The sequence below is a fragment of the Plectropomus leopardus genome, chromosome 16 (assembly GCF_026936395.1).
Source record: "Plectropomus leopardus strain MGB_pleo_1.0 chromosome 16, ASM2693639v1, whole genome shotgun sequence".
NCBI lineage: Eukaryota > Metazoa > Chordata > Actinopteri > Perciformes > Serranidae > Plectropomus > Plectropomus leopardus.
This window is the reverse complement of record NC_142191.1, coordinates 24,807,054-24,824,102: the sequence shown is the minus strand read 5'-3', so window position 1 is coordinate 24,824,102 and position 17,049 is coordinate 24,807,054. Positions and strand designations below refer to the sequence as shown.

General features: G+C 38.9%; 1 protein-coding gene across 2 annotated transcripts in view; it reads right to left on the bottom strand.

Annotated features, from left to right (window-relative positions):
- The window catches only part of angel2 (angel homolog 2 (Drosophila)), a 36,364-nt gene extending 21,355 nt beyond the window's left edge, over nucleotides 1-15,009 (bottom strand). The window contains exons 1-9 of one of the 2 annotated variants that reach the window (XM_042504083.2): nucleotides 14,850-15,009; nucleotides 12,540-13,555; nucleotides 11,208-11,428; nucleotides 10,132-10,201; nucleotides 9,430-9,860; nucleotides 9,179-9,314; nucleotides 8,271-8,340; nucleotides 7,815-7,945; nucleotides 5,331-6,742 (exon numbers count right to left, since the gene is read on the bottom strand). In XM_042504083.2, coding sequence (XP_042360017.2) covers nucleotides 6,579-6,742; nucleotides 7,815-7,945; nucleotides 8,271-8,340; nucleotides 9,179-9,314; nucleotides 9,430-9,860; nucleotides 10,132-10,201; nucleotides 11,208-11,428; nucleotides 12,540-13,555; nucleotides 14,850-14,899 — 2,289 coding nt within the window. In that variant the 5' untranslated portion in view covers nucleotides 14,900-15,009 and the 3' untranslated portion in view covers nucleotides 5,331-6,578. Of the gene's footprint in view, nucleotides 1-5,330; nucleotides 6,743-7,814; nucleotides 7,946-8,270; nucleotides 8,341-9,178; nucleotides 9,315-9,429; nucleotides 9,861-10,131; nucleotides 10,202-11,207; nucleotides 11,429-12,539; nucleotides 13,556-14,849 lie in introns of those variants that run through there. The other variant, XM_042504086.2, reaches the window with a different exon arrangement.
- Between the last annotated feature and the right edge of the window lie 2,040 nt (nucleotides 15,010-17,049).

The window sequence follows — 17,049 nt, the reverse complement described above, 5'->3', positions numbered from 1 at the left end:
ATTAGGGTGGCTGATAAGTAACAGGTAATAGTGGCACAGAAACACTGGAGACATGTTTGAGTTCATTCAGTTGTTGAACCACCTCACTGTTTAGTTTGTCCACTACAAAGCACTGCCAAGTTTAATTTTACACTGTAAAATGTTGCAGTATGCTACATATCTAGGTCACAAATGTGTTAATGTTAACATTTATTTAAAAACCTTTAGAAGTTGATATTGGACTCCCAAATCAAATATTTTGGCTTTATTGTGGCCTATGTTAATTTCACTGGCCACAAATATTTGTAGGCAACAATACAAAAAATGTACAATTGGAACTTCTTTTCATGAGTATAAAAAATGTTTGAAGGGTCTGTGAGTACAATTCACCAAAGAAACTGCTTTACTAACACAAAAACTTTACTTTTTTTTTCTTTTTACATATTGCTACTTGTACTTATTATAGTTTACATTTTACAGTGTGACATTGGTAAAATATTACATAATAACCATTAGCAAAACTTCTAACCTAATAACTTTCTCTGAAAGGGTTTGAGTATTTAAAAGCTCAGCTGGCTGGTTGGTTAGTTTTTTGGCTGCTGAGTGAGTGATAAGCTTGTGGGCTGCTTTTTTCTACTAAGAAAACTAATTTATTCTGCTGGGTAGCTTAATTATATATTTATATATGTAGCTTAATTAAATATATAATTAAAATAATATGTATTAGTTGATTTATATTTTGTATTAATCTTCTAACCTACAAAGTCGCTAAATCTTTAAAATAAATGCAGTAAAATATTTGCCTCAAAACAGCAGTAGAGTAGAAGTATAAAGTAGCATAAAATAGAAATACTAATAACTGTACCTCAGAATACTGAAGTACAGTAATTGAATAAATGTACATAGTTACTTTCCACTACTAGAAACACTTAAAGAAACATCGTAAAAGATGCAAGGGAGGCGTGCTAGAAAAACACGAGGAAGCAGCAGTGAAAACTAAAATGATGTTATTCCTCTTTAGATGACAGTACTGCGTACACTCACATCACACAACAGCCTGGCCTCTGATAAAATAATCTGCTTATGTTCCACTGCAGATGTGTGTGTGCGAGTGTGTGTGAGTGTGTGTGTAAGTGTGTGAGAAAGAGAGAGAGAAAGAGAGAGAGAAGCGCATGATGGCAGCAGATTTACAGAAATAATCCTTCATTTCTCATCTATACAGCAGTTTAGGGATTGAAAGGCAGGGGAGGCCACCTCGCTCTGACTGTGTCTGTGTGTGTGTGTGTGTGTGTGTGTGTGTGTGTGTGTGTGTGTGTGTGTGTGTGTGTGTGTGTGTGTGTGTGTGTGTGTGTGTGTGCCCGCATGCACAAAGATGATTCCCCCCCTTCTGTTGTGAGAATAAAGCTGTTGACCGAGCTGTCAAGGTAAGACGCTTTTTAAAAACATTGTACAAAAACAACAATAATTCAGTGTCCGTCAGTGTTTCAGTGTTCTGATTTGTCCTTCAAGCAGCCACAATTATAATTCTTCAAAAATCATACCCACGGGGGTTGATAAACACAAAAAATAATTTTCCACCTCATGCTGTTTCATAAACCCTGAAACTGGAGTTTGACCTGCTCACAATCCTCCTTCTTTGTTGAATGAAAGCTAAAAAAAAAAAAAGCCTCAATTTCAAAACCACTAAACACACAATGACATCACTCCACTGGCCAGAAGAGGGCTCTGTTGCATCTGTAACCACGCCCAACAGTGACACGTCACTGCAGCAAGTGAAGACAACTATAGGGTAGTAAAAACAAGATTTTCCAAAATAAAATCCTAGTATCACACTATTAACACAAAAAACATCTTCATCCAGAATAGTTGAACTGCAATGAATCACAGAGATGCAAAACATCTGCTGTACAACATCTACAACAATCATATGAAAAAGTGTACATGACGAATGCAGGGTATCTCTTGATAGTGTGCAACATCTAAGCCTGAGGATTTGTATGGAAGCCCATTTCTGCCAGTGTGATGAAAAAAAAAATCAATATATTATAATGATTAACAGGATATTTTTTCAGACCTTATGAGAATCTAAAAATAATGACACTCAAAAATTATTTACTTAGAGATACTGTTTTTTAAAACATGTTTTTCATTATTTTGAGATTTCATTATTGTAAGAATTATTTATAACTATTATGTGATACTAAGTCATTATTTTAAGAAAGCTTATAATTTTGAGTTGCTCATTGATTATCTGAGAAAGTTTCGCCTTTATTTGAGATACCTGGTCATGATTGGAAACACAAAATAATTATTTGAAGATACTAAGTCATTATTTTGAGAAAATTAGTTATTATTTTAAAACTTTCTGCCATTATTTTTGAGATAGTCTTTACTTTGATCGGTTCAGGAAATTAGTCAAATAATGGAATCTTGAATCTTGAATTAGTAACTCAGAATTATAAACTTTCTCAAAGTTCGGCATTTGTTTGAGACACTTGCCATGACTGGAAATACAAAATCTTTATTTGAAGATACTAAGTCATTATATTGAGAATGTTTTTCATTATTTTGAACTATTTACTAATGCGTTTCTTATTAGGATGACTTACAGGATCTTTTTTTCCCATCACACTAGTGGAAAATGGTTTCCACAGTTTTGTTACCAAAATTAAAGTTAAAGTTAAAATCCTACTCAGCACTACAAACTAGTTCCTATACCTGCAAGAGCAAGAATTTAAGTTTATTTTATGCTACTTTGATATTTGTAAAAACGTACGAAGAGGGGTTCCATCGGGTTCAAATGGTGATAAGATTTTACATCACAAAAAAAAAAGCCCCAAACCCTCACAAACGCCCCCACTGTTCCTCCACGTGCTCAGTTAAGCCCACTGCTGCCATCTAGTGCTCACAAACAAAACAACAACACTTGTCTGACGTTTCCTCTGAGCCGCCTGCTGCTGCAGGAGGCCAGCGAGTTCTGATGAGCACAAACATCCGTTTACGTCCTGCAGAGAAACCGCACGAGGACACTCACGTAGCAACCATCTGGTGATCTGGACAGAAACTTGCAGGATGTTTAAGCAGTGACAGTGCATCTGTCTACACTTACTGATATACAAGGCTTTAGAAAAGCTAAAAACTGCGATACATAGTAGACAACTATAGCACAAAGTACTGCCATACTTTGGTTTATGTGACAACTGAACAAACCTTTAGTACATTTAGAGTTTTTTTTGTTGTTTTTTTTTAATCAATTTGCACAGATAACTATAGTTTAAATGTCATTCAGTCACTGTGTATGAGGGTCTATCAGTTTTTAAGTGTACAAATTACAGACATCTAACATTCACTTGGGCTTAAAATATATAACAGGGGGTTTGGGGTTCAGCGCCGGAGAATTTTGAGCATCAAACACTTAATTTCTTCCATTCTAGGGGATTTTTTTAATGCACCTATTTTGTGCCTCTCCTGCATCATTTTATGGTTTTAATGTCTTTAATTTTGTCAAACTGAAAGTCTTTTGCTACTTTCATATTTTTATGGGGTAAATCTACACGTGTGGGAGTCCACAGTTATAAAACTGACCCTTTCGCCTGAGATGTATGGACTAAAATGATAAAAAGTTTGGTTGGCTGTATATCTAACTAGTGTTGTTAGTATCTCTAAGTTAGCTTGGTGTTTATTTCATCTATTTTTTTGTCCCCTAAGGTCCACTATACAGTATTGTTAACGTTTGCTCTAAGTTTATTAGGTTCAGTTTGCAAAGAAAAGCAGTAAACACTAAGTCAGGTTAATGTTGTTCTCTGTGAGTGGTGATGACAGCAACTAAAGGTATTGAAGTGCGTCCCCTGTGGACTACAGGAACAGACATGAGGGAGTCTGTGAAGACTGTTGAGATCCGGCCGAGTGTCTTGCTGCAGTGCAGAGTGACGCACAGAATACCAAGAGGTCCCAAGGACACGGTGTTTGAGGGGAGCCGAGGTAAACGCTGCAACCATCTGTCACCATCACAAACACACACACACACAAACACACACAAACACACACACACACACACAAACACACAAACACACAAACACACACGCACGCACGCACGCACGCACGCACGCACACACACACACACACTCGCTCACGCTAAAGACGCGGCTTAAGAAGTGGAACGTGTCTCACTGAGGTGTGACGATGAAGGACATACACTTCTCTGAGACAAAAAAAAATCTCTATGTCCTAAAATACTTCAGTTTAACCCTTTGTCCTTAAATACTTCAGTTTAACCCTTTGAAATCTAAGCAAAAAAATGGGGGGAATGCAAAAAGTTACTGAAGACATGACCTAAAATGTATTTTTTATAATATTCTTTTTCTGTATAATTTTAAATATCAAAGAATTATGGCTATAAATAAAGTTTTTGGGACAAATTTTCCTTTTTTTGGATACTTTTCTAATAATCCTCCTGTCTTTTTTTAATCAAAATTTTATTTGTTTTTCCTAATTTCCTGCAATTTGTGGGACATTTCTTGACAAGTTGGTTATTGCCTTTTGTCCCCATGTTATTGAAAGAAAGTCAACCAACACGCTCAGGTTTCAAAGGGTCAAATTCTTTGTAAAAGGCGTCTAAATGCGGCACAAGAAAACTGATGTTGCTGATTATCCAGGTTTCACAGAGTTAAGAGTAACAGCAGTGTCCCGTTATGTATGAATACAAGAAAAAAGAACAGCTCTATCGCGTCAGACTCAAGAGGACAAACAGCTGACTCCATGCAGAACAACAAACGGGACTAAAACAACCGTCTGCTGGTTTTAACTATTTCCCTGCTGACAAATGAACCGAGGAAACCAGCCAACCCCCATTACACAACAGCAACACACAGCCGGCTTTATATATAGAAACTCTAAGAAACGCTAAATGCACAGAGAAGCGATTGTGTTTGTGTGTGTGTGAGAAACAAATAAAAGTCACTGTATTGCTTAAAGCAGCACAAGTTAGATGTTAAATCTGTCAGGTCAGTGACCTCTTGTGTTTGCTTCAAATTTAGCTTCTCAATCATATTTATGTTTTTTTTTTTGCATTTTTTAATTATTTTATGTTATTTTATATTGTTACTCATTTTATCACTAGGACAGGTGCAATATCAGCTTAATCTACCCTTCTCATTAGTAATGCTGCTACTTTTGTTTCGTCTCAGTGTGTGTTATATTCTTTGTGCTGTCTGTTGTTGTCAATTTGCCATCGATGTACTTGCGATGCAGCTATATGCCCAAACTTCCCTTCAGAGACAGTTAAGTTTATCTGATTTCATCTCATCTGTCAGTGACAATGATGACAACATTAAGCCAATAGCAGCCAGATGTAAAAACACAAGTCCTTTATTTACAAATGGTCCAAAAATGGCAAACATTCTCCAAAATATTAGAAAAATACATCAATTCCTTTGTTATTTACGGACTATGTGTAAGTCTGAATTGATATTATCATGTCAATGAGTACACACGTGACTGTTGGTACTCAATTAAACTCCAGTACTGTTTGAGTAAAATTCACAGTATTTTTTTATTCAAGCTGTGTCATAAATTACAATCACAATATGAACAAATTTCCACGGAAATGATACAAGGAGTAACTTTGAAACTGGTGAAAGAAAATGTATGGTCATAACTTAAAACACTTTGAAAAGCAGTTTACTTACATAGCCAATTATTTGTTCTTTAACTGTCTTTTTTATAAAAAATATAGATAAATGTATTTGTTGCTTTAAAACCTAAACTAAACTCTTCATTCTTCAGAGCAAAATCCTTGTTACTGTTTTATTTGGGTGGTGATGTGAGTTGCTTTGCTCCTCTATCACAACCAAATCAGGTATTTAGTGGTTTAACGTCAAGTGATAATGTTCAGGCTTTAAAAAAAAAAAAAAAGACTTAAAATTTGTCCCTTCATAGATTCACCGCTTACAAGGAAAGTGTTTCATAATAAAAAGAAATTGCTAAACGTAGATGTTTCAAGAGAACTTTTTTTATCCACAAGCAACAGTGAACTGATGTTTTTAACAGCAAAGTAACAATTGTAAAGTTCAATGTTAGTTTTCGTGAAGTATTTCTGATTACAAGCTGTTTATATCAATTTATTTTCTTTAAATTTTTAGTTTTTAAAAAGAACTACATGACACTGAATTAAAAAAAAATCCTGTAAAATAACAAATACTGTCAATTTTCTTTATGAATTTTCTTTATGCCCCAAAGAGAACACATGTTTAGTTGTCAAAAATCAGATTATTCAGAAAACAATTGGACATTCGACAGTGTTGGACTTCATACTGGACTTTTATGCTGGCGGGTTTCTGCAGTTACTGAGGTGTATTTAGAATTTTACAAAATACTGAAGACAAGTTTCTTATTGGAGGTCACGATTTTACCAACCAGCAGACTTTTTTTGAGAAAACATCTGTACCTGTGCTTCACAGCTGTGAGGTGGAAAACATGAGTGTAAAAAACAACTTCATATGCGCCTTTTGTTTGTTTTACCTCTATCAGCGTTTTAAACTCTTCCCTGAGCTGCAGTGTCGACGCATCGTGCCGTGTGAGCTGCTCTGCGACCGCCTGGGTCAGAGGCGGAAGCGGAAGCGAGCAAGGAGAGGGAGGTGATCAGACGAGTGATGCTGATTGGGCAGGCCGTTAACCTTCTCCAGCTCCGACCAGCCAACCAATGACAGCCTGCCCAGCAGCTGCAGACCACGCCCACCAGGAAGTGAAGGAGGTGTGATGAATTCTTAAAAGAAAGTGAACAGAGAAAAAGGAGAACGTGAGTGAGTGACAGCAGCCTGACAAGATAAAAGAAGATAGAGCAAAAAGAAAAGAGAGGGGGAAAAAGGCAAGAAGATGGAAACAAAGACAGAGGATAGAAAGTAGTAGTTGTGAAGTAGATATCGTATCTCAATATTATGGAAAACTGAAAGTCATATTCTTCTTTTTTTAAGTTAAAATCACATATGTCCTAATTTGAATAAAGAGTTTGCATTTTATGTAATTGCAGTTCAAAACGGCTTTAATCAGGCATGTATTTTAATATGGTTTGGATATTTAAAAAAAATTGATATCATAAAGTTTGTAGATGTAGTAAGATATCGAAAACTAGAAATAACGCCACGCAATTGTATGCCTCCACGCGTCACTTTGCACAGTTTACATCCACGTCTGTGAAAACACGGATGCTTAAAACACACAGAAGATCTCTACAACCAGCACAGTTTCAAGGTGGACACCAAAGGTTTCTGAGTTGTGGCCAAAAACATGTTTCATGAGGTCACCATGACTGTGACCTTTGACCTTTTTCCACCAGATTTTAATAAGTTCATCCTTGAGTCCAAGAGGACGTTTGTGCCAAATCTGAGGAAACTCCCTTCAGGTCATCTTCAGATATTCACAAGTACCAAAATCTAATCAGTTCATCCTTGAGTCTACTCAAACGTTCCTGCCGACCTTCACCTTTGACCTTTGAATAACAAAATCGAATCACTTCACCCTTAAGTCTAAGTGAAGATTTGTGCCAAATTTGAGACATTCCCTAGAGGCGTTCTTTAGATATCGTGTTCACAAGAACGTGCCAGACAATCAGACGGACCGACAACCGGGACACAACCGTCAGGTCTTAGCTGTCGCCAAAAAGCATCGTTTTAGCATCAATGTCTAAACTCAGGTATTAAGATCAGCATCAATAATGATAACGCTGTGCTAAGGAAAGGTGTCGGGCAAGTGATTTGTGTGTGTGTGTGTGTGTGTGTGTGTGTGTGTGTGTGTGTGTGTGTGTGTGTGTGTGTGTGTGTGTGTGTGTGTGTCAGTACCGGGTGTGTACAGGATGTAATCCACCGTCATGGCTGTGCGGGAGTGACAGGTGGTGATCTCGGGTCTCCCATCAGGCTTCAGGTGGTGCTGGTAAGACGACTGTAGCTTCAGGCTATGCTCGATCCTTGCTCTAAAAACACACACACACACACACACACACACACACACACACACACACACACACACACACACACACACACACAGAAACACACACAGTTAGGGAAGAGTGCAGACTCTGCTTTACACTTTGACTTCTTTTTTAGAAATTGACACTTTCTAGCAGCAGAAACAGATTTTAAAAATAGACGAGCAAAAGACTTTTAATTAACTGTTTTTGCAACTTCTCAAACTTTACTTTCAGGCAGATGATGGGATTTTTCAACAATGCGTTCACAGCTCTGACAGAGGTATGAAGGGAGGAGACAGAGGAGACGAGGGGGAGAGAGAGACATCACCTGTGAAAAGCAGCAGCAGCTTTGGTGGCGAGATCTTCTACAGTCAGTTTGGAGATCGCTCCTTCGACTGCTGAGAGAGACACACAGTCCGTCAGTGATGAGGCTCCACGTTCAGCCGACAAACTAAACTATAACTGATCTCAGTTTAAACCGAGCAAACCACCACAGCGGGGTTAAACCACAGCAAAACCTGATGCCACTCTTATTCCTGTTTTTATTATCCTTTTAGTATGTTGTATCGCACCTGACTTTATGATCTATAGTTTCACAATTTTATGATTTTATGACTTTAAGATTTATAGTTCGGCTATGATTAATAGGTGGTGGATTTGGGGGACCTAAAAAGTGCCAAAATAAATTGAGTACACAAGGCAAAATACTTTCTATGATTTTGATTAATAGAATCTCAAATTACCATCTCTTTGAAATGAAAATTGTTGAATCACTTAATTTTTTTTAATTGTTTTTAAATGTTCTTTATTGATTATTTTATTATTATTTTCGCTATATAAATAAAATGTATTATTGCATTTATTATATTGTATGTATTTATTATTGTATGGCAAAAGTAGCCCAGAAAATGACTCAGGAATAAGAATCACAATCAATCATATTTATTCTTTCATTTTTATTTAAATTTTAACTGATCATTATATAAAAGAGTTGCAGGGAGCTTGCTGTATATGATGTTGAACCTTTAAGTTTTGATTAATTTGTTATATTCCAAATTCTAGATATTGATAGAAAGATTTTCATTTTTACTGTAAATACATGTTGGTTCTAAATATCTCTTATCGGTCTCATTAAGTACTAATAATCGGTATCGGCCCTGAAAAAAAACAACATCGGTCCAGCCCTCGCAGGTGGTGTGGCCCAGGTGAGAGTGGAGTGGAGCTCAGAGCGCGTACCTGACGGGCTGCTGCAGGACGACTCAGCCGAGGGTTTGCTCCTGTACTGACACTGATGGCTGATTCCTAAACTGTGAGACCAGAGAGGAGGCGTGAGGACACGCTGACCTCTGGGATTGCTTTCCTGACCAGACACCTGCACACACATTATTACACGTTATTCACTGATGAACCAATGAATCCGTTCATTCTTCAGCTCTGTGTGTGTGTGTGTGTGTGTGTGTGTGTGTGTGTGTGTGTGTGTCTCTCACCATGCCGCTCTGCAGGCCGGTATACTCCAGGCAGCCTGTGGTCAGAAAGCTGTACAGTGGACTCCAGGGTGTGGAGTTAAAATCCCCACACAACACGACCGGATTGGTCGACTCGTCCGGGAGGCGGGACAGCCGGTTGACCTCGGCCAATAGGATTGCCAGCTGGGCCAGTTTGATGTCGCCACGGCGAGGGTTGTAGAGGAGGTGAGTGTTGGCGACACAGATGAAGGCTGAGGGATCTGACTGGCCCATTGTGTTGTTAGGCTGCAGCAGCAAAACCAACCCCACGTTGTCACGGTCAAGGAGGGCGTCGCCAGGGCGGAAGAACTCGACGGGATTGGATGAGAGGAGTGACAGACGGGAGGTTTTAAAGACAACAGCACAACCGTCGGGTTTCCTTCCTGTTCGCTTCTTGTACTCACACTGGTAACCTGACACACACACACATTTTCATGAATATACAAATGAACAATAAAAGTAGAAAACATGCAAACATAGAGAGTACTATTTCACAATAAAAGCACATTTACTGCAAAGGTTACAGATAAGAAAATACATATTTGTATCTGAAGTATTTTCCTTAATATCAGTGTCTTAACTCACAGAGGACACACATGCGCAAACACACACACACACACACACACACACACACACACACACACACACACACACACACACACACACACACACACACACACTTACCTAGTGCCTGCAGAGCAGGTTTAATCTGGTCTTCATAGTGGTCCTCCTGGACTTCTTGGAGACACAGAATCTAGAAAAAGAGATTTTTCATCAAATGTTAGGTCTCCATCATTAATGCTAAAGTTAAGATGTCAGAGTATTTAACAGTTTTTGGTCAAAAGTAGGTAGACACTCCTGTCCAGATAGTTGTCTGTACTTTTAGGCCAGGGCTGGTGGTCATTGCTTATCGCTCTTTAAAGGGGTACTCTGAAGATTTTCAAGCAGCTTTGCATCAGAACAACATGGGTAGTATGTGCAGATGAACTGTGGCAATCTCCACAGGCTCTCTCTCTCTCTCAAACTCGGACTAAAATCCGATCAAACTGTAAAACTAGGCGGTGCTGATCAAATATAAATCAAGATTATGTTATTGCGCTGCCTATATTCCTTCTAACACACTTCAGTGTCCCGTTTAGCTGTAATAGTGAGAGTTTGTGAACAGGAAGTAAGTAAGTAAAACGCATCTATAAAGCACTTTTCACAGACATAAGTAACAAAGTGCTTCACAGGGGAAATATACACAACGAGAAAGAAGGCAAAGAAGGTTAGGTGACTACCAGAGCCACGGAGTTAAAAGTGCATTTTGCACAGTTCATAAAAAAAAACCATAATACACAAAAACATGCAAAAACAGTCTTAAGCTGACTTAAAAAAAAACAGAGTTAGCCGACCACAATGGTGCATGGAGAGCATTCCAAAATTTAGTTGCTACAGCCTAAAAAGCTATATTATAAGCTATATTCAGGTGTCCACATACTTCTGACCACACAGTGCATATCCTTTTGAATCCTGTATGCTACAATCTGCTTAATCAGAATATTTTATCCGCAGGGATGATAAAAGCTTCTTGTGTACTGTTTTTTTCTTTCTTTTAAGTTTAAGCATCTTCAGTGTTTGCATTGTTTATTTAGGTGAGACGTCTTTATAACTCTTTGAGGGTTTTTTTTATCTCACCTGCACAATCTGCTTTAATCTGTCGATGCACTTTTGTTAATTGTGCAAATAGAAATAAAATAAAGAAAAGAAAACCCACTCACATCAGCGTCGTACTGCTTGATCTCAGCCAGCAGGTTGGGCAGCCGGTGGTCCCACGGCAGGACGCCGGGGTTACAGTGTCGGTACAGGTAGACGTTGTCCTGCAGCAGCTCCTGAGACAGAATGTTGTAGGACATTATTGAGAAGTCAAACGCTGTGCTGTCTCCTGGTGGCTGGATCTCTGTACTGCAGGCAGGCGAGGCCTCCCAGTGTCTCTGAAGAGCTGAGGAGAGAAGGGAAAGAATTTGATGTAAGACTGATCAAATACCAGCAGCCCCAGGTGGCTCGATGTCCTAATGACTCACTAGAAGTTATTTAGCGATTAACTTGTATCATCAGATTCACAAAATATCCAGTTACACAATAAAAAAATAATGATTGACTTTAAGGATTTAAAGCCACTCTGCATAGATTTTTCATGCGAGATTGTTCATTTTTTTCAGATTTGGTTGGTAGAAATATTAGTCCTTCATCATAGATCATCAAAAATATGTTCACGTCTCTCTGTGTTTCCTGTCAATCTAACAGATAACAGCAAAAATGCCATTAAATTAAAAAAAATAAATCTTGAACTGAGACGTAAAGGAGTGGTGCGGAGGATTCAGTGGTATCTGAAGATGAGGACTGCAGATTGCAACCAGCGGAAACTTCTGCCATGTGCCAGGTGTGAACTCCTGGTTACAATTCATTTAGTGTTGGTTGTTCCGGAGGTTTTAACTGGGAGCCAAATTAACAAAAGAGGTCTCTCTCTCTCCAAACAGACACGGTGAAACGGCTCATTCTAACTGGAGGAAAACACCAGACTTCTTGTTTTACTTATTTTCAAGTGATTATACACTAAAAAATAAATTTTATCTTCTATTTCTAACAATATATCCCCCAAAATCCTACACAGTGGAACTCTAACAAGTATGAGACCTGGGTAGTCACAGGGTCACAGTCCAAACTGTCTTCTTCAACCAGACAATTTTAGAAGGCAACAAGACATCCCAGGCTAACTTCACGAAAATGATCAAACACATAAACATGACATTTCTCACATGAAAATGCCAGCTACTCAGAGCCTCCTGCAATGCATTGATTAATAGACCTTTTTAAAACTAATGTAGGATTTGTAATGTATGATTTCTTTTTCTTATGTCTGAAATTTCCCTGAAATTGATCACCTGTTTGAAAAAAAAAAAATCACTCACAACTAAATGGACTGAAACCAAAGATGGTGAAAATAAAAACATTGGCTCTGCTTAGTAAATGGTCAGCATTTTAATATACATTGTACATTGCACAAATTGTAGTGAATGAGTTAAATATTGCCTTAAAAAGAGTGAACTTACATCTCACAGGTTTCACGTCCCCCTGTAGTCTGACCGGGGGGCAGCTTCCAGCTGGAGGAGGTTGTCTGTTGGCCCCTGCGACCTGCCACGGGTTTGAGGGGCGAGTGGTGCTGCAGGGCTGAGAAAGAAGCCCCGTCCACTGCCCTCTATCACTACCTCTGTCCCCGATCTGTCCCTCTGGTGGATGTGTATTCCCCCCACACCACCCTCCCTGCTCCTCTGCTCCCCGGCCTTTGAACCAGGGGTTGGGTTTATGTGTGGGAACTTTATCCTGTTCAGGGTTTGACTTTGGGGTCTGAGTCCTAGAGCTGACAGCCTGTGAGTCTTTATGCCCTCCTTGCTGATGCGCGCTCCTCCCCCGAGTCAGGGTTTCATCTTGATTGGAACCGTCTTTTCTCTGAGTGCCTTTGCTTTCAGTTTTAGTCCTTTCAACGTCTTTTTCTCTGCTGTTTTCAAGACTAGCACCTTTTCCGGCTCCGTTCTTCCCTCGGTCTCTGCTTCCATCTTTGTAGCGTTGGTTTGGTCGCGGGCGGCTGCCTGTGCTGAAATTCAGGTGATGGTGCTCCTTGGAGCCGCCATCCTTGGCCTTGCCTCCTGTCCCGCCTGCTGCTCCTCCTCTGTTTTCCCTCTCGTCAGCGCCCCTCCTCTCCTCTGTACTCTTCCTCCGTTTGTGAGGAGGCTCTCTGTCTGGACGCTCCATCATGAGGCGGGCAGAGGTGGAGAATGAACGCCGACTACCACCAAAGTTATCGAGGTTGATGTTCTGCGGGTGCAATGTCCTACCAGAGGACATGGGGTGTTGGCCTGCTGGGTGGGAGCGGGGGAACTGAGGTGGCCAGGGGGAAAATCCCTGCATCAACCACCATGGAGGAGGAGGAGTGGGGATAAAATGGGGGCGGGAGGAGGAGAAGGAGGCGGCACTGCTGCTCCTGAAGCCAGCCCTGCAGAGAGCGGGACGGGTGTGGGACAGGAAGGAGGAGCTGAAGGAGCTCAACTGATGAAGGAACATCGGGTGGCTGGAGGGAGCAAATGTGAGATATTAGAAGGGAGTTGATAAAGAGAAAGAGGCATCGAAATGCACCGCTAAAACGATAAGCTGATTAATAGGAGTGCAGGGAGGAAATGAGAAAAATGGACATGATAGTAAACAACGTTGCCACACATCGATGCACGTTAAGGCTACAAAATGTGGACAACTTCAGAAAATAAATTTGCCGTTATGTTACGTCACATGGAAGGTTATCCATGGAAGACTACTTTAACAATTTAATTACACACAATATTCCATGATTTTTCCAAAACGTTCAATGAGTTTTACAAATATGACTTTTCCAGGTTTTCCATGACCCTGTAAATGTTTGAAATGTGGAAAAATCATCATCATTTGGATTTGGACCGGAAGTTGTGATTGTGAAAATTGTGATATCAGACAATGTATCGACCAAATACAAGGATTCATGAATTAGGCCAAACCAAGAGAATAATCAGCACACTCATCAGTTTTTGAAATAAGACAGCAGAAGATATGCAAGAAAAATTAGAAAAGAATAAAACAAGTGACATTATTTTTACTTTATTTTAAACAAAAAAATTTAAAAAAGAATATTTGTTAAGTTAACAGATAATATAATTAACTGATTGCCTACTCTATATAACATCAGAAAACTGTGAAAAATTCTAACCACAAATTCCCAGAAACTAAAGAGTCACCTTGCAATCCTTCGTTTTGTCCGACCAACAGTCAAAAACCACAAACATATTCAGATACAATTATATGAAAAATCAGACGAACAAATCGTCGCATTTAAGAGGCTGGAACAACCTAATACCTGGTATTTTTATCTGTTAAAATTGTTGCCGCTTTTGTTTCTTTTGATTGATTAATCGATTCACTGATTAATCGTTTCGGCCCTTTATTATAAAAATAGACAGTGGCGACGAAAGTCGTGAACTAAAGATAGGAGAGATGATATTCACTATCACTGAAGAAGAAGAGTTTTTCTGTTTCACATTGTATCAATCTGTTTTCAAGTTGGTTTGGCGTTAAAGTAGCCACAACTAGCGGCCATGAGGGGTTTAACAGGTTAAAACAGCCTCAGAGAGCAAAGCTCAAACCCCTTGTGACAAACTAAGGCTCTGTTTGCGAAACCTGCTGTATTTTTGTATTTTTGTGAAAGTTGGTTGTTTAGGAAGCATCAGTCAGCTAACTGTAACTAAGCTACAGTTAGCTGTTTTTAGCCTCATTAAACACGAACAACACTCATAACGTCATTACTTTAAACGCTGACCGGCTAGCTCGCGTTAACTTACCTCTCTTCGGAGAGGAAGGAGACATCGTTTATGTTTCGTCTTGGACGCATCTCCAAAAACTGTTTTCAGTAAACATTTTGGATGTTTTTTGTCGGTTAGAGAATTTCAAACAAACAGAACATCATTGGGTCTCCTCGATATGACGTCACCGGAAACGTACAACTACGCGCCACGGAAACAAGTGCTGCGTTCAAGTACTCAGGCTAATCTATTTTTTTTTCTTTTGTACGGTTGGGAACTAAATGTTAAGCAAAAGTTGCAAAATTAAAAAATAATAATAATAAAGTTTGCGTTTTAACTCAGAACCTACAAAATACTGTACTTTTAAATGTACTTTGAAGTTAAACAAACTTCTCCAGTAACGAATTTACCACCTTATGAGTCAATAATTGCAGTAGTTCCAATATTTCTAGGAGCATTTAAAAGCACCATACTTTTTCGCTTCCTCTAGCTGGGAGTTGTAGTCTTTTTGTCACGATTCCTACATTCGATTGCAGGATACGAATCAATGAACGGACTACAAACACGCCGGTACAGCGGAAAAATAGTGATTGGACTGAAAACGTAGCTCACGACTACATTTGTTTTAATCGAAAGCATCCAGAAATGTCACGATTTCATCCATCGTTCCGGCTAAAATCCGCAAAATGTATAATTCGATTAAACAAGAGTATCATATTTGTTATTTTAAGAGCTGCTGTCAGGACAACGAGAATGGCGACTCAAAAAGGTCATTGTACTTACGTAAAAGCGACCCTCCTCTTGAGGAAGACGGTGCATATAAAAATGGCTTGGCAAGATATGTCAGCTTCTTATGTGCGATATTTTGCTGTCATTGGATATCGTTAAGGTTAAAACAAGAAGCAAAACTGTAAGAGACGGGTGAATGATCTGGACCGGTGGTCTGAAAGAGGAGGGAGTCTGCACACATCCTTTCTCTCTCGCTCTCTCTTTCTCTCTCTCGCTGTTTCTCTCTCTCTCTCTCTCTCTCTCTGTGTGTGTGTGTGTGTGTGTGTTTCTTTCTCTATGGGGTTTGTGTTTGCTGACCCAGTCCCTCTCTCCCATCAGTTTATTATGGTTTCATTTACATAGAAGCAGCAACATAAAAAAAAGGAGCTCCCCGCTTCTTATTTCTCTCGTAAGACTCATTTTCTGACATAAAGCTGGTTGCTTTGCTGATCTTGTCCTGATGTAAATACTCATGCATCCCCATAAAAGACACACAAATAAAAGGAGTGCAAGGTCCCAAGGACACACCTTGCACTCCCTTTAGCGATGTCCTCTCTTCTATTGGACACGCAGAAAAGCAGCTTTTGAATGTAATTATTTTTTGTGAGTGGTGATTTCCATCATAAAGATCATTTTAGTTTTATTTACCTCCGCCTCCCCTATAGTTGCTGGGTCCAGCATATAATTCTCAAAGCAGTAGTAATAGAAATAGTGATTGTAGCCTAACTGTGCAATGATATGTCATTTTCTGTTATAATTTATAATGTTTTAGTAGCCTACTAACTAGTAATAGTTGTAGGTCTATTAGTGGTAGGACTACTTTGCAGTGTAGTGTAACAAAATAATAATACTTTGTTATAAGTATTTTTTGGGAGTATCTGTACTTGTGTTTTTATCTTTCTGTCCTCTTTTACTCCACTATATTTCCCCTAAAAAAAAATTAGTTATTTACTACAAAATAGGTAAGGACAGAGGGATGAATGAAGCATTTAAAAAAAAAAGATATTTTTTGGGCATTTTGCCTTTAATTGATAGGACAGCAGAGGTGTGGAGGAGGGAGAGAGGGGTGGGGTGACATGCAGCAAAGGTCTGAGGCTGGAATTGATCTTGTAGTTGTAAAAAAATTGTAAAAAAAGACCTTGTTTTTCTTCAAGTGTATTAAAGGGTCCATTGGTGTACATTTCAAAGAAATGAACATAATTCTCAAAATTTGGACTGCAATACTTTTTTATTAACAGAATGTACTTTTACTTTCAATATTTAAGTACATTTGATCATAAAATTAATATCAGATACTTTAAGACTTTTACTCAAGTAATATTCTAGTGAGTGACTTCAACTTCTAGCAAAGTAATTTTTGGGTAAGCTTTCTGTACTCAAGTGTGGCTTTCAGGTACTTCATTCACCACTGTTGATACTGATGGTTGTTTAATATAAGCAGTGATAAAGAGTTATAGCAGCACGAACAGTA